At 33.2% G+C, this 24,318-nt stretch overlaps 1 protein-coding gene across 1 annotated transcript in view; it reads right to left on the bottom strand.

Annotated features, from left to right (window-relative positions):
* ERBB4 (erb-b2 receptor tyrosine kinase 4) overlaps positions 1 to 24,318 on the bottom strand; it is a 1,130,412-nt gene that overhangs the window by 214,449 nt on the left and 891,645 nt on the right. Inside the window, 3 exon segments of the mRNA XM_021075968.1 lie at positions 13,669 to 13,767; positions 16,843 to 16,965; positions 21,299 to 21,431. Coding sequence (XP_020931627.1) covers positions 13,669 to 13,767; positions 16,843 to 16,965; positions 21,299 to 21,431 — 355 coding nt within the window.

A 24,318-nucleotide genomic window follows, 5' to 3' on the forward strand; every position in this document is an offset into this window, starting at 1 on the left:
GTGTTATATAGAGTAATCAACACCCTGAGAGACAGAAACATGATTTGATAGTTGGCTTATATAAATATAGTGGGTCATGGTATTTCTTCAGATCTTGAGTTTCCAACTATTTTTGTTTATTTGTTTAATATATTTCTTTTTTGTTTCATATGAAACTGATTTTTGTTCTTTCTTACAGATAAATTTTAGTTTGAAATTATTCCCTATCAAACACTGAAATGTTTCTAAATTTAAGCACTTGAGAAAGAGAAAGCCAAATGATAAATATCACTTAGTAATCCACCAAGGCCCCTTGTCCCTGAATACTTTATGTTCTAATGCTGATTTGTAAGTCAAATAGTTTAGGTGTATGCCCGTGTTCACATTTCAGCCTTATCAAGCCCAAGGCACAAAGAGACCTTGTAAATATAGCATCTCATCACCAAAAGGACAGTTAGATAACATGGGATCAAGCTTCAAAAACGGCTTTTCTGGCAAATGCATATTTTAAACAGACTGCTTAGTTGACTTAAATATCAGAACTGTCTTTCATCAAGTCTTGATTAGCAGACTGTTAACCTTGAACCAGCAGTGGCTTGCTTGGAATGCATTTCATTTAAGGCGATGAAAAATAATATCTTGTTTTACTAACAGAGACTCCTTAAAACCTTCATTTACTATCCACATAATAACAATCTGGCATATATATTACCCTTCAGAAATTGAAATATCACTGTATCTATTTGAATTGCTAATGGGAAAAAAAGACATGCTAAGAAAATCCTTAAACAATAGGAAGTTCTTAAACACAGGCTTTCATTTTCTTATTGTGAAAAGTTGGCATTAATTATGCGAGTCTCTGTGCTAAGGTATATTTTAAAGTTTGATGGTCTTTGTTGCTTTATTACCATGATGAATGAAAGAAAACTTATTCAACATACCTGGATCACAGTTAACACATTTTACATAAATTGTTTCTTTTTGTTTTTCTGATATTGTTTTAAGAAGTTCAAGCTAATCAAAGTCTAAGGGAGAAAATAATATATTGATTAAAATGGGCAATGATGCATAAGCCTTGTAATAAGATAAATATTAAATTTACCGGAGGAAAAGTCTGTACTTCATCTTTATTCATACTAGAAAATGGCATATAGTTCTACCTGCAGATAGATGACTTTGGACCTAGAGATGAATTCTCACCTATTGCCCGATTCACTGCAACATCTGCCCTGTTGCAGTTATAGTCTGTAAGTTTAAATTGGATATTTTTGGATGCAGATGATTGTGGTTCATTTCCTCTGGACAACAGATAAAGCATTGAATAAAGAGATGATAGTATGTTAATAACAATTCTATTTACTTCAGGAGCAGTGTTAAGATTTTATGCCTTATTAGGAAAGCCCTTCACTCATTCTCAGTTAGAAAATTCTGCCAGCACAATTATATCCATACATTTTATAAATATGTTAATATCCAATTGTAAACAAAAATGATATTTCCTTAGCAGTTACAAATATATAACTTACAGTTATAAATACAGACCTACTGTACCAAAAATTACTACAGGGATATCCAGATATTATAAAAGAATATAACCTGACTGAGGAGAAAAAAAATGAATGTTGTTTTGAAATAGCATTATTTTTTTCTATAGGCAGTTATGTTCAATGACAATTAGATTACCAGGCAGAAAAGATGATTTATCTTTAATGAACTTGTTGATATTATTCATATCTATCAAAAATATGAAAACCAACTAAAAATATTGTCATGAATATTTGAATTTACTCTGTAAACAAGTGAAAAAAAGAACAGTCTTTTCAAAATATGTTCATGCCTATAACCAAATAAAATAGGAGATAACATGTCATTCTTTGCATGTGCATTTATAGCCAGACATTCATAACAATTTAATCCCAAGAATCAATAATTACATTAAGAAGGAAACTAAAAACATATTTTTAAGTAAAATAGAAATACAGTATTTATAAATATTTTAAAATAAACATATTTGAAATGAGCAATTTCAGGGTTTAAAATAAGGAAATATGCACCTATGTCTGAGAACTACATTAAACTTTAAAATTACATTATGAAGGAGTTAGTGTTAAATAAATTATGAGAAAATATTTGTATATTCACTTATCCTCTTAAAGCAGAATCCAAGAAACAAAAACCATACACACACACACAAGATGGTTAAAGGAAAACAACATATATATGACATAAAAAAAATATATATAAATATAAATATATATATATGGATAGAAAAAAATAAGTTGAAACAAGGATTACCTAATTTAGAAAATGCATATGTTTTTGTCTAAAATGCAGCCAAATAAATTCTAAGACCAGAAAACTTTGGTATTCTGGTACTGGTGAAAATTTTTAAAGATCCCCAAACCACAAATCAACCCATTAGCAAACCATTAATGTTAATGTTTTCTTATATCAATCTCCTATCATACTTTCTTTGTTCCAACCTGAAGAAATATTCTGCTTTATCAATTAACTAGAAAAAGCTCATTAAGGTTAAGGCTATGCTGTGCTACTTATGTTTATGATTCTTGGAGTACATAGGTTAGTATGGGACATTACACATGGTAGCTCTCCATAAAAGTCTATTAAAAACAAATGAAGTAAATATACTTCCACCATCTTTCTAAACTAAAAACAAATAGCTACTGAAAACTAACTACTCAGTAAATGGCTACTGTGGAGTTACAAAGTTTAAAGCAGCTTTTAACCAAAAGACATTTAACAACTTTGTTGGGGATACAGAAATAACACACAGGCTTTAGTTGTTATACCTTAGTACATGCATTATAAATTTAGTCGAAAATATTACAGAAAGTAATTTAGTGTAGGTTGAAATTTACTCTTTAAAAAAAATCAATGTCATATAAAAATAGGGAATATTTTGACGTATCTCTCTACAAAAGAATTAAATACTTTTTTGTTAGTGAAAGTATAGTAACAGTAAGTGAATGAATGTTCCATTTTGAAATTATTTTTTCATTTTAAAGAAACTTGGCTTATTGTTTTATTCATAAGAGGAAAAGCTATTTCTGGCTTTATACTCAAATCCCTTGTGTCTGTAACCTTCCCGAAAAGCTTACACGTTTCCTATGGTCAATTTACCACATGCTAGCTAAAGCTGACAACTTTTTATTTACTGGTTAGGGTCACCTATTATTTGTATGCATTATACCAAATATACTCTTGATCGACTAAAATTTCATTGTGGGGATACAAGGAAATTACAGTGAATATGACTGAGATCAAGTGGGCCCTTAAATCTTAATTACAAATTATCAAAAATAAAAATAAGAAAGACGAGAGAGAGAAAGAACTAGTTCCCTTGGCTATTTTCCTACCAGGAAACAAATGAAAAAGGGAAATTTATTTCCAGCTATAAATCCCAAACGTTTCATTTTCAGTTTCCCCAAGTTAACTTTCTCACCTAACTAAGCAGCATTTCCTGCTATTATTAGCTGCTGGTCCAATATCAGCTGACTGGTATCTGTCAAACTCCTTACTTCAATGAGCTTAGGGACTCCCAAGGAACTCCAATGTATGCAGACTTCTGCTTACAGCTTCTAATTATTTTCTAACAGATAATGGAACATTTAAGTTCACAGAGGTTAGATTAAATTTGTAAGTGAATAAAAACTCTAGATAAAATTACAGTGGCAAGGATCACTGTGGAAAACCCTAAGCTTTTTAGTTCTGAGATAAAGAGCCTTTTCTGATTGCTTATTTTCTGTGATAAATTGGTCTCATCATTTTACTACCTCAGAGGTAGTAATTCTTATTTCTATTCATACTTTGCCAAACTATATGTAAACTATAAGCCATAAGCACCAAAAACATGGCTTCTTATAAGGTGCAACAGCATTTCAAAATGTTCAAAAATATATACTGATATATTTTCCCTTCCTGGAAAAAACTCAAGCCACTTATGTAGGATGCATAGTACAACATATTGTTTTAATGATGCCAAAGCACTATAGGTTATATGATAATCATTTTACCAAAATAGTTGCAATGAGACTAAAATGTTTAGGCAATACAATCCATCAGGCTTTTTTTTAAAATTTTTATAATTAAGAGGATTTGTCTGTAGTTTTCTTAAGAGGTCAAAAACACTCAGTGTAATGTCTTAATCTGAGGGTAGGAATTAATAGCATAAAATGTCATACAGAGCAATAATAAATAAGAAAATATGAGATCATCAACAGGGCTTTGAAGAGCAAGAATACCTCTGAGCAAAGTCTGGATTCAATGACTGCAACGAGCCACCTCAGGGACTCAGGAGAAACATCTCAGAAGAAAAAAAAACTCCTTGAAGGAACTTCCACTTATTACTTGTGGCAACCATCTCTCTTGAGGTAATATGCTCTTTTGGAGGAGGCAGAATAATGGTATGAGGAGCCAATAGACTTTGGACCTGGAGAGATTTCAGTTCAAATCCAGGCTCTGTCTTTCCTTATTGGTTTGAGAATGAGATAAATGACTTATATCCCATCTGAAATCATAATTCTCCTTAAAAAATGGGCATATTAATACCAATCTATAGACTTTTTTTGGGGGGGAATCAATCACTTATTTACTCCATAATTTATAAGTTGGGTCTTAAATCAGCATGTTAGGTTCTAGAAAATATAGTTTGAAAATGTCTGCCATTAATAGCTGATCCATGGTAGAAAATGATTAAGCCTTCTTTTTTACTCTGGCTTTGCTACTGGAGTTAGAAAGTTTTTCTCCAAATCCACCACAACCCATTGTACAGATTGGCTCATGCAGTTTAGTGCAAATTAAACAGTACTCAAATTCATTCTTGTTTATATAATATCTTCAATTTTTCTGGATGGGAATCACCCATGTGTGGTCCAGGATTACTGTCAGCTATTGCTTAAAGTAGGGTTAAACTCAAAACATGAAAGTCTGAAGCTTGGGGGTAATCTCTGTCTACTTCAGAGGATCATTTTACTATGACCATTAGCTGTAATGATGATGATGATGGAGGTGATGCCACAGAGTTTCTACTATGCATTCTTTGGACATAACTAGACATATTGTCAATTTGTTCATTTTTTTACAGTCTGTGCTTTGCAAACAAACCTATAACACAAAACTAATACAGCAGTCAGTGGTGTAAAGCAGAATAATAAATTATTTTGATAATTTCCAAAAACTATCATAAAGTTCAAGATATCCTTGTGAAGTAGTAACTTTTGCATTACCATTTCTAGCTATATCAACTATGTGACCATTCATAGATGATTACTCATTGGTGTACTAAATTTATAAAGGCGTATTTTTAAAATATGATGGAGGAGTTCCCGTCGTGGTGCAGTGGTTAACGAATCCGACTAAGAACCATGAGGTTGCGGGTTCAGTCCCTGGCCTTGCTCAGTGGGTTAAAGGATCCAGCGTTGCCGTGAGCTGTGGTGTAGGTTATAGACGCGGCTTGGATCCCCCGTTGCTGTGGCTCTGGCGTAGGCTGGTGGCTACAGCTCCGATTCGACCCCTAGCCTGGGAACCTCCATATGCCGCAGGAGCGGCCCAAGAAATGGCAAAAAGACAAAAAAAAAAAAAAAAAAAAGATGAAAAAAAAAATTAAAAAAAAATAAAATAAATAAAATATGATGGAGTATATTTACCATTTATCCATACATCACAGTTGAGTAAATATACGTCTTCTATATATATATATACAAATGTTAGTATATAATATTTATAATATATACTCACATTACATCAATACAATTATTCTATATTTATAGAATATAATATACAATATTAATATATAAATATAGCTTAATATATTTACTCCACTATATACATATGCAGACACATGTATATGCTGTTGCAAATATCACAGCATAGTAATCATTCATTTCCTGCATCAAATCATAGCCATATAAATAAATAAAATCATTTTATGCCACATAATACAAATCAGGATTTTACTCAGAGTCCTTTCCTCCTATAGAAACAATATTTTGAACTTTTTAATTTATAAATGGAGTATTAAGCATTAACAAAACCATCTACAGCAAAGTTTGATACATCTCAAATTATTTTTGCTGATTATCTGGAAATTCTATTACCTGGCCTTTTCTCATCTTATAGGCAAAAGGTTTCTATGAGAATTTTATGAGCAATCTCCATATAGTAAAGATCTTTCTACTGATAGAGTCAGAAAGAGTGGGGATTTTTCCTGAACCATCATAATTAGCAAATACCCCTCAGATTGGAGTCAGAAACTGAACACGACTAATGTAATTATCTTCCAGACCTGTGGTGGTCTTCTAATCATATAAGAAATTCACCAAATCATAGAGTTTAGAGAGCTGGAAAATACCTTTAATATAGTGAAGGCAATGCCTTTAACAGACTACTGATGTCCACTTACCAAATTTAAGTATTGGTACAGTAGACTACACGCTCTTAAGAAATCTCTTTTCATTCATATAAATTCAAGAAATGCTCTGGAGAAACAGAAGCAGTTAAAGAGCTTATTAAGTTACATGTTGAGGCTTACAGAAATCAACTTGTTTAGATTTAGATAGTCTTTTTAGGTGCTTCGAGAGAGAAATTAAGCATGTTAGAATGCAAAACTTGTCAAGTACTCTGCCTATTTTGAAACTTTTTAGTACACCCTAAGATAATATTTAAAGCTCAAGTTGGCTCTCCCTGTTTATCAGGAAGTTGGCCCACTGTGTTAACAGTGTCTCTTGCCTCAATAAACATGTCTTTTCCACACACACACACACACACACACACACACACACACAAAGCTCAAGTTTTAGGAAATCTAAATTCAGAAAACTGTTACTGAAAGTCATTTGTAATGACTGCAGTCAATTACTTTTATTTATTTTTGCCAAGATCTGTAATAAAATCAAATGTTTTTCCTTTCTATACAGGATCTCATGCTTGCATCTTTAACACTATTTAGAATAAACAGGCAAGAGAATGAACTCTTAACAATATTGTTATTAAAGAAACAAATCCTTTCCAAATCACTACATAAGATTCCAGAATGATTAAGAAGCTAAAAATGAAACCTAGTATTATTCTCCTATGTGTAATGTAAACATTTGCAGGGAAGCATTCAGAAGGTTCCCACTAGGGGATGTTTCTCACCTCTTGCATGCATAGAAAGTCTACAAAGGGTTTTCCTTCTCAAAGGGTCTTCAGAGGGTAAACTGAGTCCTACATATGCACTCCATATAAAGGACTATTCCCCAGTGATATGTTGGTGCTCTGGATTCAATATATCTCATAAATTGATTCTGTAGAAATAAATCTGAGATGAACAATATAAATACCTAAAGAGAGTTATCCTGGTATAGTAAGCCAAACGCAGACATGACTGTTGGCGGGAAATGTTACAGAAGTCAATTGTCTGAAATAGAGAAGATTTAAAGAAGGAAAAATAAAAGTCTTTAAAAAATATAAAAAAAAATCAGTCAATTAACCAAGTATTTGTTGTTTTCTATGTGTTTGTATTGTGTTTGCCATTAGAGATCAGACATGCAGTCAAAAGACAGTCCTTGTCATCAAAGATCCTGTAGTCTAGGATAGAGAGTGGGATTCTACAATGATAACTAGGACAAATAAATATGTAATAATCACAATAGGTACACAATTTTTTTTCTGAGTGTTATTAGTAGGTTATAATTTAGATGCAGGGGTCAGGAAAGCTATCTTTGGAATTATACTTAAGCTGAGAAAATAATGATAACTAAAAGTTCAGTTAAGCGAGAGAAGGAAACTGGGCAAAAGCACTGACTGGTTTGTTTAGCTTATAAGAGGAGCAGAAAGAAAGTCAGAGAACTGGGAAAATAGCTAGGAGCGCTGGAAGGGTCATAATCTAGTATTTTATTTTACTTTGATGAAAACACTGAAAGGTTTTATGTAGAGGAGTAACACAATTCAAAGTTTATATGAAAAAGCAGGGTGATCAAACTGGAAGCTATTCTCATAATTCAAGCTGGAGAAGTTGATGGCTTGGATTAAGGTGATAGCAATGGGATGGAAAGAGATGACGATCTCTAAATGTGTTTTTGGCATAGAATCAAAGCATTAGCTTTTGAATGTAGAGTGGGTAGTTTGAGGAATTACGGCCCTCAGGGATAAATACCATAATTTTGATGGGGACAATAGCATGAATGGATATACATATTATTGAAATGAGTACGACTGAACGTAGAAGAGATTAAAACAATGAAAAGGTATATCTTGAGTGTGTTAAATCTGAGTTTACCCTGAGATTTCAATGTGATGATATCAAGGATGTAGATGAGGTCAGATTCATAAAAGAGACTATGATGGAATTTAAGAATCTAGTGAGACAGTCCACAAAACAGGTACATTAAAAGAGGTCTAGAACGTAGCACTGAGAAATTTTATCATGTCTGGGATTGCTTAATGCCAGCATGATTTTGAGAAGCAAGAAGACTGAAAACTCTTTTTAAAATGTGATTATAAGAGGGTCCATGAATTCCAAATGGCTGCAGAGGGATGTGAGGATGGGTGGTGGCAGCAGAGGGATAGTGAGAAAAAGCAAAGAGGCATTGAATGGAAGACATAAAAAAGGCTTAAATATGTCTCAGAAAGGTATTATAGGAAAAGAACTAGAGGGGCAAGAGAATGCGCTTGGAGAACTGGATCTTTGATATAGTGATTTCAGATGTGATGCCATTTCAGAATGAGTTCTCCACCACTAACAAGATGTGAACAAGGGCCAAGGAAGTAAACTACAACATAAATGATTTACCTTAGTTACCGTTTTTTCTTTCCTTTTTAGTAGAGATTTGAAAGACTAAATTCTGTTTCTAATGGAGTTTATGGAATCACTGTCTAAAGATATTGTTTCATTTTTAAGAGCAAAGCAATTATCCAAACCTTTTTCTTAATTACTTTAGCTATAATTTATTCATATATGCAAATTAGAAAAAATCTATAAGGCCTAAAACATAATAATTAAATCGTATGAATTTTTAAAAATCTCCTATTAGTATGATCCAAGATCTAGCTAAGAGTTACTGTTAACTATGTGAAACCATATGTACGAACATATTGTAATGTGAAAATAATATTACAGAACAAAATATCTCTTCAAATTGTTTTGTAAGTATGCTATAACCCAGGAGAAGATGTAAATACTACCAAAAAATTGTTTGTCTCACCTTACTAATATGATATCTTTTTTTTTTTTTTTTTTTGTCTTTTCTAGGGCATATGCAGCATATGGAGGTTCCCAGGCTAGGGGTCTAATTGGAGCTGTAGCTACCGGCCTACACCACAGTCACAGCAACGCGGGATCTGAGCAGCGTCTGCAACCTACACCACAGCTCAGACAATGTCGGATCCTTAACCCACTGAGCAAGGCCAGGGATCAAACCTGCAACCTCATGGTTCCTAGTCGGATTCGTTAACCACTGAGCCACAAAGGGAACTCCTAATATGATATCAATTAGAGTTGAAACAGCTCCTAATAAGGCACTGAATATCATAAAAACAACATAGAGAAGAGAAACAGAAACAAAAGTCACGTGGACATATCTTCAGAAAATAATAAAATGGCTGGTGTGTAAGATAAATAAAAGTTCCTACTGTATAGGGAGAAGGAAACAAGTATTTTCCTTTTAAAAGAAAATTACCATTTACACAGTATGTTTCCTTGCAGCACTTTTTCATGAACTATGTGGTTGATTTGGTAAGGAAGCTGAAACTGAAGTAAAAATGATTCAGGTAAACATTAATCTCAAGTATTATTGGTCAGTCATGGAACTCAGGATAATCATGCAACTTCGTTTATCCTAAGATTCATTCTTTCTAGGAACACAAACTAAGCAAATACATCAAACATTTAAACAAATAAATAAAATGTTTCAAGACATATGCATTTCCTAGGCAAATAAAATAATGTCAAATGACAGTGGGCTTAAATATCTGGGGAAGCAAACAGTAAAGAATGGAGTGGCAGAAGCACAAACTCAAGAGACTGTCTTATTTAACCAGGCCATGGTTCCCAATTCCAGAAATCCTGCCAATAAGATCATCTTTAAGGTATGTGTTATACAAAAAGAGAGAGACAAGAAACAAAACAAATAAAATGGTGCTATTTGAAAGAACAACTAGGAGTGTGTATAATTGTAGGCACTGTTCCTAAGACAGTGAACCTTTAGAGTCATTTTCTCAATGTTCAACATGATCTTCCTTTACAGGAATGAAGAACGCATGGGCCATTCACTAGCTGTGTGTTATTATTGTCATTATGAATCCATTAGACATACTTAGGTGAGCTGAGTAACAGCCTTATGACCAAATTCTCCTTCTCTTGCTTTTAGTGTAGCATTTAATAGAACACAAATTGCTCCTTATTTATTTTTGCCTTTAGTAAAAATTCTGAGGAAGTATAAAAAGTCCTCTCCTTTGCCCTTGGATATCAATAGAAGAGGTAGATATAGTGAGTTTGAGTATTAAGTTGTTGCATGTGTATCATTTATTATAATAAGTAAGGCACAGCTATCTCTGATAAACCTAGTAGAAATAGTTATTGAATTTAGAATATTCTACCCTAAGGGTAAAGATGTGGGGAGGAGAGAGGTAGCAAAAAAAGTCTGATGTTTAATAAAAATGTGCAGTTTCCATTTATCTTTGGAAACATCATTTTCCTCCTATAAAATTATATAAACACATGCACACGCATGCATAGAAATACAGATATAACTAGTTTGAAAAAGAGATATAGCATGGTTGCAATAGATTTTACTTTTCAAAGTTATTTTTGGAACATTCTACCATACTGCTATACTATAGTTGACTTCCTCCTACCTTTCTTTGCCTAATGGCTTTCTTTGCTATACTGAAACCTGTTTTGTCACCTGCAGCAAGTAGGACATGAAAAGCCTTTCTCTCCCAGTAGCCCTCAACCAATGACTGACAGCTAGAGTCCTTACATAATCTTCCTTAAACCTGGAGAAGAGAGAGTTGCCAAAGTCTCTCCAACAGAAAGAAGCTCTAGTCACTTACAATGGCAGCTGGTTCTACTGCCTTCCTGTCTTCTTTCCTTATTCCCCTACTGATGAGTCCTTCACCTCCAAAACAAACTACTTTCACTTGAATCCTTGTCTCAGGGTCAGCTTCTACTTCTGGAAGAACCCAAGCTAAGACATACGCCAAACATGACTTTTAACTTAATAACCCAGGGAATATTTACAATTTTAACTCAATCCTTAGCTTAAAATTACAAAGGATTTTCCCAACATAAAGCTTTTTTTATTGTGATTTGATATGTTATTTAAGCATTTATAATGATCTATACATATAATAGATAAGCTAAGAATGTAAGTATAAAAATTAGGTATATGTTTGCATTAAAACTATACCAACCTACTTAATATATTGAATTCACCATTGACTTTGCCAGCTCAGCTGTGTTTTAATCATTGTGAAGTTATCCTAATGTTTTGAAAGAAGTTGAGAAAATAGTAAGAAGTGTTTCTGCTTGATAGTTACTGAAACGCTGTAAATTGACATCCGTCAATCTGTTAATCTTCTAGCATCTATTCACCAGGTAGGAAAAGTGCAGTCAAAATCTTTTCCCTAATTATTTTCACTTTTAATAAGATCAAATTCTTTGGAATCTGTTGGTCACCAAATCCATCAACCATCTAGGAAAATGATTCCTCTCATGGCTCAATCAGAGCTTCATCTAAATTTCGCCAGAAATCTATGACTTCAAGCTGCCATCCCCACTCCTGTTTCCATGGGGATAGACTTCAGATGAGGAAAAAGAAAAAAACGGATGGGGTTAGGAGCTTTCAAATAATCATTCAAAATCATGATGAGGTTTTTTGAGCTTCTTTCCTAGGTGATTATTTTGTAGCCTCTTAACCCCTTTTTGCCAGTCTGTTTCCATGGAAATATGACAAAAATGGCTGTCCAAGTTTCCAGCAGAGATTATTAGCATTCTTGTGAATTTGGGCTTTGGCTGCAGTCTAGACGGGGCAAGATCTTTTTGTATAAGTTTTATATATTAACCCACACTGTTTTTACTCACTGCCATTTTTCTTTATCATTTTTACTTTCTTTGAAAGTCCCCTTCACAAATTTATACCTATGGTCAAGATCTAATTGATTGTGACATCACTGAAAAAAGCCTGTTTTACATTTTAATACATGAGCCCAGCTGCAGAGAGCATCAGAACTTTTAGACATCTGTCCAAGGAACATTATGTCTTTACAGGACTCAATGTCTGTTAGATATGTGTTGGTAAATATGTAACGCATAGAGTATTTAAAGTATTTAGTAACTGAAAAGACACAGCACCAACCAATCAGAGTAGCTGGTTTGCCCCACTTAATGACCATCCCCATTAAATAACAACTGATCAGTTAAAACAAAAGTAGCCCTGTGTAAGATAGTTATAGCATTATACTTAAATATATTATCCAGTGTCACAAACCGAACACCCATAATACTTACAAAAGAGCTTACAAGAGGAAAGAGTAGACATACATAGCAATTCATCTTTAACAAAATCTGATTGCATATACTTTCATATGAAGGTCATTTGAAAATCAAAATCATTCTTATTATTGAAGACATTATGCTAAAAGATAGAGAAAGAATACATATGGGTCTTTGATAGTGCCCTGGCAAGATAACTTGTGTTAAATGTGAAAAAATAACAGCATGCTACATATAGAGTTTTATCTGTCCTACCTCTGAAATTTGCTGAACAGCTCAATCTACAGTTTTTTCTAGGGGAGATCTTAAATTCTGATTGACCTTACAAAGTACTTTTATTCTTCAGAATCCTCTTATTATTCTATAGCTGTAGCATTTTTCTATAACGTCTTGTCTTCTGAATTTGAATTGAAAAAATAATTTTCAATGAGTAATTTTTTGAGCTAGTAGTTTCCTAATTTAAATTTAAGAATGACTAAATTCACTATTGAAACTAATCGATGTTTTCAACTAAACAGATTATAATGATAATAAAATAAAGCAGTCTTTTTTTTTTTTTTTTTTTTTTTTAATTATCATCACTTCACTCAAATGCAGTTTAGCACAGTGGTTAAACACATGGCCCTTGAGGGCAGGATTTGGCCCCAAGGTTTGTTTGTGTAAATAGTTCTACTGGAATACATTCACCCAATCCTGTGTTTCTTTCTCTGCCTGCCTGCCTGCCTGCCTGCCTGCCTGCCTGCCTGCCTGCCTGCCTGCCTTCCTTCCTTCCTTCCTTCCTTCCTTCCTTTCTTTCTTTCTCTTTCTTTCTTTCTTTCTTTCTTTCTTTCTTTCTTTCTTTCTTTCTTTCTTTCTTTCTTTCTTTCTTTCTTTCCTTCTTTCTTTCTTTCTTTCTTTCTTTCTTTCTTTCTTTCTTTCTTTCTTTCTTTCTTTCTTTCTTTCTTCTTTCTTTAATTATCTATGACTATTTACCTACTAAAAGGAGAGGGTTGAGTAGCTGCCACAAAATATTTCAGGAAAAGCCTATTTTTTCCTCTGGTCTTTTAAGCAAAAGTTTGCTGACCCCTACTCAAGCCCTTAATTATAACATTATACCATTTCCAGAGAAGATACTTTGAAGTTGGAGTCTTTTTTAAATTCTATAAGCAGGCTATTAATAATAGATAGAAATGTGATTGCTGGGTGTCTATACTTACATCCATAAATTCCACATTGGCTTTGGGACCAGTTGTTTCATTAAGAATCTTAATAGCTACAGGAATCTTCACTGTTTCTCCTTCAGGGACCCAAATACCCTGTGAGGGGGGATCACATTAAATTTATATTAAGACACATATAACTTTTAGACTAAAAGCTAAATTTGATTTAACCACTCAACCTATTAGTACCTTAAAAATGGTTTAGAAGTTTTATGCTTTTTTTTTTCATTCAATCAACAAACATTCTTTAAGCACCTCTTATATGCTACAAGTTAGTTACTTGGCAACTTTGTTGTCTGCTTTCATTATCAGAAGATGGATCATGCACGTTCTGTTTTCAAGGTGTCTACACTATTACAAAATTCAATTTGTATACATGAAAAAGGCTCTAAATAGTAAAAAAAATGAAATAAGATATGATAATAAAGGAACGCTGAAATAGATATGAGGCTACATGTATACAATTTCAAAATTTAATTTATTAGCCTTGACATCACAGCTTTTACAGCTAGTTTTAACATTAAGATGAAAGGAGGAAAAAATAGTTTCTTGTTCCTGAACAGACCATCTCCACTTGCTGTTTTTCTTAATATTAGCTAGTTGTAGTTATAGAGAAAATGTTTTAAAAAGTTTTTCACCTAGAGTTTCTATGCTAAAACATACATATTTGTATTACCCTAGGTTGCAATAATATAAGAGAAGACCTAAACACAAGAATTATTAAAAAGTCAAAATAATAAAGAAAAAAAAGACTTTAACATTTAGAAGGTGAGTTTAGGCATTACATTCTTAGAATGAGTAGGGAAATCTATTGTATCAAATGCCAAATAATAAGCCAGTTCTCAGTGACATAACTTTTTTTTAGAAATTGTTAATGTAGACATGGGAAACAAAAGGACCCACTTTCTAATTGATGGCACTAGGGTGGAGAACAGGCTTACCATTACTCAGTAAAGTAACTACAGAGGACATCATAGGATAGAATACCAATATTAAACTATTCCTAAAGTATACTTTTAAAATAACATAAATTCAGTGTGAATGAATTTGTACTGCTTTTTAAATAAATATAATTATTATTTTTCTAGGCCCCATTAGACCAAAATTCAAATATTCTGATAGCCATGATAGTGGTTTAGATCTTTTATGATTAAATACATCATATTCCCAACCAGAAGGAAAAATTAACCAAGTAATTGGCTAAGCCAACTTGTATTTCTGTGGTAAAAAATAATTCTTTATAGTTTAAGACAGTATGTCCTTATAAGAACTAATACATTAATTAAAACTTAGGTTCAACCATACACACTGTAGGCATAAAATTTAAATGTATTCTGGAAGTTTCAATAAACTTTTAATGAAGTAATTTCAATAAAGGTTCAGTAGTCTTGGACATTGGGCAAATAAGTGTTGTTAATAAAACCACTAATAAATGTTTAGTATTAAAGATCTAAATGGTTAATATTATTCCCTGATTAGGTCACTAGATATTTAGACTTGAGTTATATGGTATCCATGATTTAAACTAAAATTCAATTTCTAGACCATGCCATCTTTAATAATATAAGGGTGAATGTATGCTAAGTACCTTCCAAGATTAAGTTATTTTTAAAATGGAAGTCTATTTTTTTCTAGTATAAATAGAGAAACAGATAGGATGAGTTATGCTTCTTTGAGCATACAAAGAAATGGACGACGAGAAGGTCTCAGTCAGGTTAGGATGGTTTCTATTCAAACTAAGTGCTCAGTTAATAATTTTTAATTTAATTGAATAAAATATGAATAATAAGAGATCAAGAGATTCTTGCATTTTGGAGTTCCTGCTGTGGCACAGTGGGTTAAGAATCCAACTGCTGTGGCTGGGAAAGCTATGGAGGCTTGGGTTCGATCCCCAGCCCGGCACAGTGGGTTAAAGGATCCGGTTTTGCCTTAGCTATTGTATAGATCACAGGCGCAGCACAGATTCAGTTCCTGGCCTGGGAACTTCCAAATGCTGCAGCTGAAGCCCTTAAACAACAACAACAACAACAAAAATAAAATAAAAAGAAGAAAGAAATGAAACTTCTGCATTTTGACCTTAGAATAAAACATTTCTTTTAAAGAGATTAGATAATTTTCTCAGGAGTTAAAATGAAGTTTACATCCCAGTTGTTAATATTTTCCATTATATAAACCTTTGTATCTTTGTTTTAAATACCAACAAGAACATTTTACTTTGCAAAATTCTTAAGATCCAATATACTTTAGCTCATGTGTTAGTAAAAATGTAGGCTTGAATAATATGTAAAATAATTTAATAAATATATAAAACTGTCAAAGCAAATTTGGGGAATTGCAGTAAAGGACATTACAAAAAAGATTTAGCACTAACCCAACAGAGTTTCTTATTCTTGTTATTTACCATTAAAAATAAATTTCACCACAATTAACCTTGGGCCTGGCCTTTGAATTGGTTTTGTAACTAAGTTAAATAAGTAAACATGCAAATGCCATCTTTTGAGCTCTCCCTTTCCAGAAATATCTCTCTTATTGAAAACCCATGATGTCACCCTCTCCTTCTATCTGTCCTGAATTTCACAAATAAAGTTACTTCTGTAGTTTGCATACAATGGTGAAATCTAATTGGATATTATCTGTTAGATTATAAATGTTACCTGGTAGGCAAAAATTGGCTTAGAACCTAGGCCTGTCCTATTAACTCATCAGCACATTTCTGTGAGTTCTAAAGGTATGGGCTGGTAGGGTCCTTGATGGGGAGGCCTTTGGATCAAAGCGCCAAAGAAAAGAACAAGGGACTAAGGCTCATTGCTCAGGTCACCCTGGCATTTCATACAGCTTTGCATAGGGGGAAAGAACACTAAGGCTAGATCTGGTTTTCTGGATAAGGACAAATTTGTCAAAGGGAGATGATCTCAAAAGGGCTCAGAAGCGATCTGGAGAAAGAATCGTGCTTTGGCTTTGTATCAGTATTTCCTGCTTTCTCATGACTGTATCCAACCAGCTTGCTCAATAAAAATTAATGATTTCATTTGTGCAACAACCTCTCAATGCTATAAAGATTCTCCTCTCTGAATATTAAAAAGGAAATCTGGTTGTCTAGAAGAGTATTATTTAAAACCAGTCTGAAACAAAACTTAAAATAACTGAGGGTATGTGCTCTTTTTTACTTACTTTATAAACTGTTCCAAAAGCACCTGAGCCAAGTACTTTTACTCTCTTGAGTTCAGTTTCTTTCAAAATTCGAAGTTGAGCTTGATTGGGAGCTGTGCCACTGGGAGTTAAGGGTTCTACCAACTACAAAGCAAAAAGAATACAGGTTATACAACTTCCAATCCAACAATTAGTGCCCCTCTGGCTTTCTCTATCTCTGTCTGGTTCACTCTCTCACACAAAACCCACACAAACCCACTTTTCCTTGACAAACAATATTTTTTGCAAAATGGATCACTCACCACTCCTTCCGACCCTATCCTTTCTTTTCTCATGCTCTCTGCCTGGGTGAATGTAAGTAACACATGTGTGCCTACTTTGAGGTATACTAGTAGAGGAGACTCTTCCCCCTCTTTTTATAGAAATTTAGAGTTTAATTAGGGGCTCTTAATTCCACTTTTTCATGTTTTTTCCTTTTTGGTATCTTCAGCTAAGTCTCAGAGATTATACTTATGCTGCTGTACACTACTAAAGTTTTCTTTCTTGTTTCAGAAAATCTGATATATTTAAGAAAAGAGAAAAAGAAAAAGAAATTCTACCTTCATAGCATGTAAAATCTAGCTCAGAACCTAAGACACCCAGGTCAGAAGAGAAAAAAAAAAAAAGTTAGTGAAATTCCAATACCCTAAGACAGTGCTTCTATATCTTTCCTGTACTTATAAATGACCCAAGGTTTTTGTTAAAATGCCGATTCTGGCTCAGTAGGTCTGAAGCTGGGGCTGAAACTGACATTTTTGCAGAAGTCCAAGAGATGGGTTTGTATAATAATGGTCCTTGAATATAATTTAAGTAGAAGACCCCAAAATACTTTCTAGGTTAAAAATTCTTAAATTCTATGAATTTATTTGAGGTAATTAACAAATGCTATGAGCTGGGTGTGGCCAAAAAGGGCAAAATTCGGTTGATAATTTTAGATGTCACAGTCTAGATGCTATTGTCAGAGAGGATGGATGAGCACGGGAAAGGTATATAAATAAGTGCCAATTTCTTTTTTTGGGGGGAGGACAGAATTAGGAGTGCTAGTTTATTTATTTATTTATTTGTTATTACAGTATAGTTTATTTACAGTGTTGTGTCAATTTCTCCTGTACAGCATGGTAACCCAGTCATACATATATACCTTTTTTTTCCTCACACTATCTTCCATCATGTTCTATCCCAACAGATTGGATATAGTTTCCTGTGCTAGGACCTCATTGCTTACCCATTCTAAAATTAAGAGTTTGCATCTACTAACCCCAAACTCCCTGACCATCCCACTTCCTCCTCCCTTCTCCTTGGTAACCACAAGTCTGTTCTTTATGTGAAAACAGATATATAAACAGAAGAGAGATTTGGTACCCAAAAGTCTATATAGTACAGTAAAATTTTAGTTTTTAATACATGTTTGAGGAAAAAGCAAGTGAAAGAAACAAGAGTTTCTTTTTTTTTTTAAGTTAAATAAAAGAACTAAACTTTAAACACAGAAAAATAACATGTTTTTTCTCAGCATAAGGAAATAATTAAGGGCTACTCCTACTCACATTGTCTTGAAAACCACCACAGTATTTCAAAATGTGTCTGTTTACAAGGCTAACTGCACTGTGGCCCTCCAGCTTGGTTAATAGCATCATGCTCCTGTGAATATCACCATCTACTTAATTAGCTGAACAGAGTCTTGAGGATAGGTGAAGTTTAGTGGTAATTAGCAAGAATTTCGGGAAGATGACACAAATGATCAATGAACTTAGGCTATTTTTAATAGTTTTTCAACTAATACACTTCTATTTCATTTTCAAATTTATGTAGTAATGCATATAACTGCATTCAAGTCACATAAATCTCAGAAATAATCACAAAATACTATATTAAATCTGAAAAACAAAAAATCTCCTGCAGAGGATCCTGTTCATTGAATCCTGCTGTACAGAATTTGGTAGATTTTGATATACATGCTATGTGTATAATAAGAAACTTTTAAAAATTATTCTTTTAAATCACATACAGAGTCATACAAAAATAATACTCAAGATTGGGGGGGCTGGATTTTAGCACTTTGGGTAGGTATACTTAAAATATATATATGTTTTATACATATAGGCATATGCAATGCAGTAATTTCCTATTTTAAAAACTTCACAATTCTACCTGGGATGTTTATTCTTCTGCAATTTTCTTAAATAACGTTCATATTTTTTTACAAGCACTTTTTAAGATTTTTAAAATGATTTTTATTTTTTCCATTATAGTTGATTCACAGTGTTCTGTCAATTTCTACCATACAGTAAAGTGACCCAGTCATATACATATATTCTTTTTCTCACATTATCCTCATTTTTTGGAATTTGACTATTATATTATTAAAAGAAGCACAGTTTTATTTTGTGAGCCAGTATGATAGAAAGATGATTAAATCTGCAGGTTCACTTACATATGGCTGCCACTCACAGAATTAGAAAGCAACTGACTTTTCATTGCCCTCATTTCACATCTGTGAAATTGGTATATCACTAATTACCTCAGAAACTTGTTAAAGGATAAAATGGTGTATACCATAGGTGGAAAACTTTGGAACATTGCCTGCCATAATCTGACACGTCAAGGGATAGGATCATATCTCATTAATACATTTTTAAACCATAGCATCTATCAAAGCATAAAGCTTTTAGTATATCTCAATAAGTGTATGTTGAAAAAATATTTTCTAATTTTATGCATGCTACAGAAAAAGAAGACAATCTGGAGCAAAATGATTTGGGGGAGATGTAGCAATTTTAAAAACCTTCAACAAGATATCTTGCCTTAACAAATTTTTCACCTCTGAGGCAGATTTCGAGTTTTAGTATTTAAGGATTTAAGTTGATCCTCATAAGAATTCCTTTTATTTAGATGGTAGAAAATCATAGTTATTTGCTTTTACTGAGAGAAAGATGGGAACTCAACAATTATTTAATTTAATCCCAAGTGATAATTTTCTATAAAAATAGAATATTCTTATAATACCAATTAGCATGTTTTGTTTAGCAATGAAATGCAATTTGAAGGGCACTCTTGGAAAGCACCATATTAACAAAACAAAACAACTCTTCTTAGCAATGAGTCTATCTTACACATGGTTAAGAGACAGAATCTATCTTCTATTTATTAAGTTACCTAAATATCCACTGCTGTTCCAAACCTTCCATTCTTCTCCAACTCTAGTTTACTTACTTCACTTTTCAGAATCCACTCAGTGATTGCTCTAAGCTGACTGTAAGAGAGAATTTTACATGCCTCCAGTATCCTAGCTAAACTGAAAATATGCATAGCACACACGCTGTGCCCAAACGTTTATTCATGTTTACATGTGCAGGACTAAAAGTAATCAAGTTGATCTTTTTTAACATCCAGCTCAAGTAGGAAGAACAACTATGTTTTCCAAGTGTATATATCTGAGAACCATTTTTGTGCTTGAACAGGACTATTGATAAGATAGCACATTCTAATTCCAGATAACTTTATTCTTATATGTAACTGTATAGTAGCTTTCTGAAACCTTCACCTAATTCTTCCATCTAGATTCAACTTCTAGAGGAGAGAGTGAAGATTTAAGTTATTATCAGTGTGAGAAATTTATGAGTGAATATTCCCACTCCTGTCAGTATTAAGAAAAAGTCACCATTGCACTGACAATGAGAAAGAAAACAAACTCAAAAAAGGTTGTCTCAGAACAGATTTGTTCTGAATTGTTCAGACAGGCACAGATGTGTGTATCAGGAGAAAGAGGTGGAATTCGAGATGAGAAGAATAGGGTCACGCATAGTCTTTCATAAGTGCTTTTCCCCTATAACCTGTACAGTGAAAATGATTATCTTGCCTGCTAGAGAAGGTGTGGCAATACAAAAGAAATTATAATATTTTATGGGTAATTTGCATATTCACAATAACTAACATGTATAATATTAAAGGCATCTCATAAACTGTGCGGTGAGGTCTGTATGAGTACAAAACTAAGCTTTATCCTGTATGCTTAGCTTTTCACTGCTGGAGTAATGAGATCAGTGGCTAGCAATGTAATGACCCTAATTAAAGCATAAATTGCTTGCCGATCTGGGTTTATTTTGAACCAAAAAATTCTATCTCTTTCTACTATTTTTCTAGTTCTGTTACTTTAGTATCCTAGGGTTTGTTAATAGACCCCTGACCCCAAAAGAAAGAGATCTGTCATCCTCAATATGATAATTTACTTGTCCCCTGCTATTTACTCTAAGCCATGAAACTGCCTTGACTACATTTATTACATACTCTGATTTTTAATCAACTTTATAAAATGTAAAATATAAACCCTCAGCAGGAAACAACAGAATTTTCACTTGGATTAAAAAACTGAATATCATCAAAATGTTCTAAACCTAATAAAAATCCCTAAAGACATGAAAAGAAGAAATAAACACCTCACCTCTGTTTCAAGGAACCTTCTTAAGGCTCTTTTCTTTTTGATGCTCTTTCTTCTAACATAAACTGCAAATGTTAGACCCACAATGACTAGGATGAAGAGTCCACCAATGACTCCAGCTGCAATTAAGGGAGTCCTGCCAAACAAAATCAAAAGAAAAAAAAAAGTATGAAGGGAGAAAAAGTCAGAGGAGGAAGAAAGAGCAGTTGTATAAGCCGCTATCCACATATCAAGTCTAGTCAGTTAGAAGAAATGCAAATAAAAATGCACTAGAGCTGTAAAAAAAAATTTCTTATGGTAAAAACTGTACTTTTTTAAAAAGTAGCAAACCATGCACAGACAAATAATCTTTGGGGATGAGCAGCCACAACATGCCATTTGATGAAAAAACGTGAAATTTGATAACATGAAGACTATATGCCAAATTTTTGATGTAGGAACATTTTGTAAATTATTTTAATTTTATTTGTATCTATAAAGAAATAGAAATACATTTATATAATATTCTTGTGGTATATAAAACATTTTCTCTAAAGTAGGCTTTCTTAACAGCGGCACTATTGACATTTGGGGTTGGATACTTGTATGTGGTGGGGGCTGTCCTATGCATATTAGGATATGTAGCAGCATCCTGGACCTCCATCCACTAGATGCCATCAACACTTTCATCCTCCAGTCACGACAATGTACACTGCCAAGTGCCTGTCAAAATCACTGCTGGCTAAAAGCTACTGTTCTAAACTGAAAATGAGTGGTCTGAGAACATATGAACCCATACCTTTTTTTTTTTTTTTTTTTTTTTTTTTTTTTTGTCTTTTTGTCTTTTCTAGGGCCACACTCATGGCATATGGATGTTCCCAGGCTAGGGGTCTAACTGGAGCTGTAGCCACTGGCCTACGCCAGAACCACAGCAACGAGGGACCTGAGTTGCATCTGCAACCTACACCACAGCTCAAGGCAACGCCAGATCCTTAACCCCCTGAGCGGGGCCAGGGATTGATCCTGCAACCTAGTTAGTTTCGTTAACCACTGAGCCACAACGGAAACTCTTGAACCCCATACTTTCAAACTCTGGCAAGTGCAACTCTTCTGGAACAAATGACAGGAGAAAGATGAAGAACTGAATCAGACAGATTTTAGAGTTATGATGCACTGCAGGAAGCACACTATCAAAAGTATGACTAAAGTATGACAAATACCTATTAAAGACGTCTATGTATTTAAGTAGTAAATAAAAATATGTAAAGAGTACTGAAAAGGGGCTTAGGAAAAGATTGGAGATTTTTATTCTTAAAATATTTCTCTAATATATTGTTAGCTAAGACATAATTTTGAAACTGATCACTTTTTGTTTTCTAAGATAACTTTTTTGCTTGCTTGGAAAGTAATGTTTATTGTCTTAACTTCTTGTTCTAGAGTAGAAGGATATCTATGAGCTTTCTGTGGTCAGAGCCCTTGAAATATATTAATTTCACATGCCGTAGCAAACAGCTCAGAGTGAAATACGGAGGTGTTGACTACTAAGCCATTATAGGTATGAAAACTAAAAAAGAACTCCCTAAATGCTCATGCTTTCTAGAGTAAAGTGTTTTTTTATTTTATATTCTTACTTGCATAAGAACTTACTCTATATAGCTACACTCAGAAAAAATTTAAAAAATTACTTACTTTTGCAAGATAAATTTTTGCTCAAAGACAGATGAGGGATAATGAGAGCAGATCATCCTAAATAAACATTTTAAATTTTAAAGAGCTCTTGGAAAATATCTGTGGAGCTTTCTTCTATAAATGAAGCTGTGTCTCTTAAAGATTATAACTGTTATATTATTGTCATATAAAAACTGCAGAAAAACCTTTAAAAAGTAGTTCATCCTAAAGGTTGTTTCCTGACAGCTTGAAGTCCTACAGCATACACAAATGTTGCTATAGTTCAACTAGATTTTCCTAAATGGAATTTTCTAAAGACTAAAAAATATTTGCTATGAAAATTAAACTATAGTATGGACATAAACTCATCATTATGATGTGTTTTGGTGCAGGTAAGACCATACTTTTGAGTATGCCAGTTAAATATGTATTTCAGAAGTATTTTTCAAGTTTTCAACCCAAGGCATCATTTTCAGTTCAAGTGCCTAACATATCCCTGAAAAACCACTACTATAAAAAGAATTATATTTTTGTTTTCTGAGCACAAATTTTTTTATTACAAGGGATTCGTGTATGACTAAGAAGTGTCCCCAACATTTTGTTAGTTGTAGATCTGATCTAAACTCTAAACTTCCTCTGCTTACCTACTTTGCAAAAGAGTAAGTGATATGTGTTTACAGGAGAAATTACTCCTGGGGAGAAAAAAAAACAATAAAATCAAGAAGGGACAATGTTCTATCCAGAAAACTTGCTGGTTCTCTTTAATAAGTGAATATCATGAAAAAAGGTACTGATCCAGATTAAGAAGACTTAACATTCATTAACACCCAGACTTGAAATGCAATTCTGGTCTAGACTGTAATTTGGATAAGCCATCTATTCAGATATTATTTTAGATAACTTGAGAAATTAGAATATGAATTAGATAGTAGGTAAAATTAAAATGTACTGCCATGTACAGATGTGGACCAGAAATTGATAAGACTGAGTTACAAAACAGTAGAATTGAAATCGGGGAAAAATTCATACTTATTCATGTACATGTATAAAATTGTAAGTTTGGTTACACTGGTATTTTGACTAATAAAGTCACTAAAGAATGCTAAATCTATAAGATTATATGAATTTCACCAAATAAAGGGTTTTAAATTTAGAATATAGGAACATTTTTCTTTATTTCTTGAATACAGAATAAGTTTCCTTTGTAGACAAAGGAATCATTTGGAATTCCTATAATAGACTGATGGTACAGTTTACAACTGATGGTATTGACTTTGAATCAGAGAGCTCCACTTTGAGGAGTTTCTAAATTAAATAATTTGAAGATGGGTCTTCAGGTTTAGAGCTGCTTCACTGCTTACATATGGACACTAAAG

Source organism: Sus scrofa, chromosome 15 (assembly GCF_000003025.6).
Source record: "Sus scrofa isolate TJ Tabasco breed Duroc chromosome 15, Sscrofa11.1, whole genome shotgun sequence".
NCBI lineage: Eukaryota > Metazoa > Chordata > Mammalia > Artiodactyla > Suidae > Sus > Sus scrofa.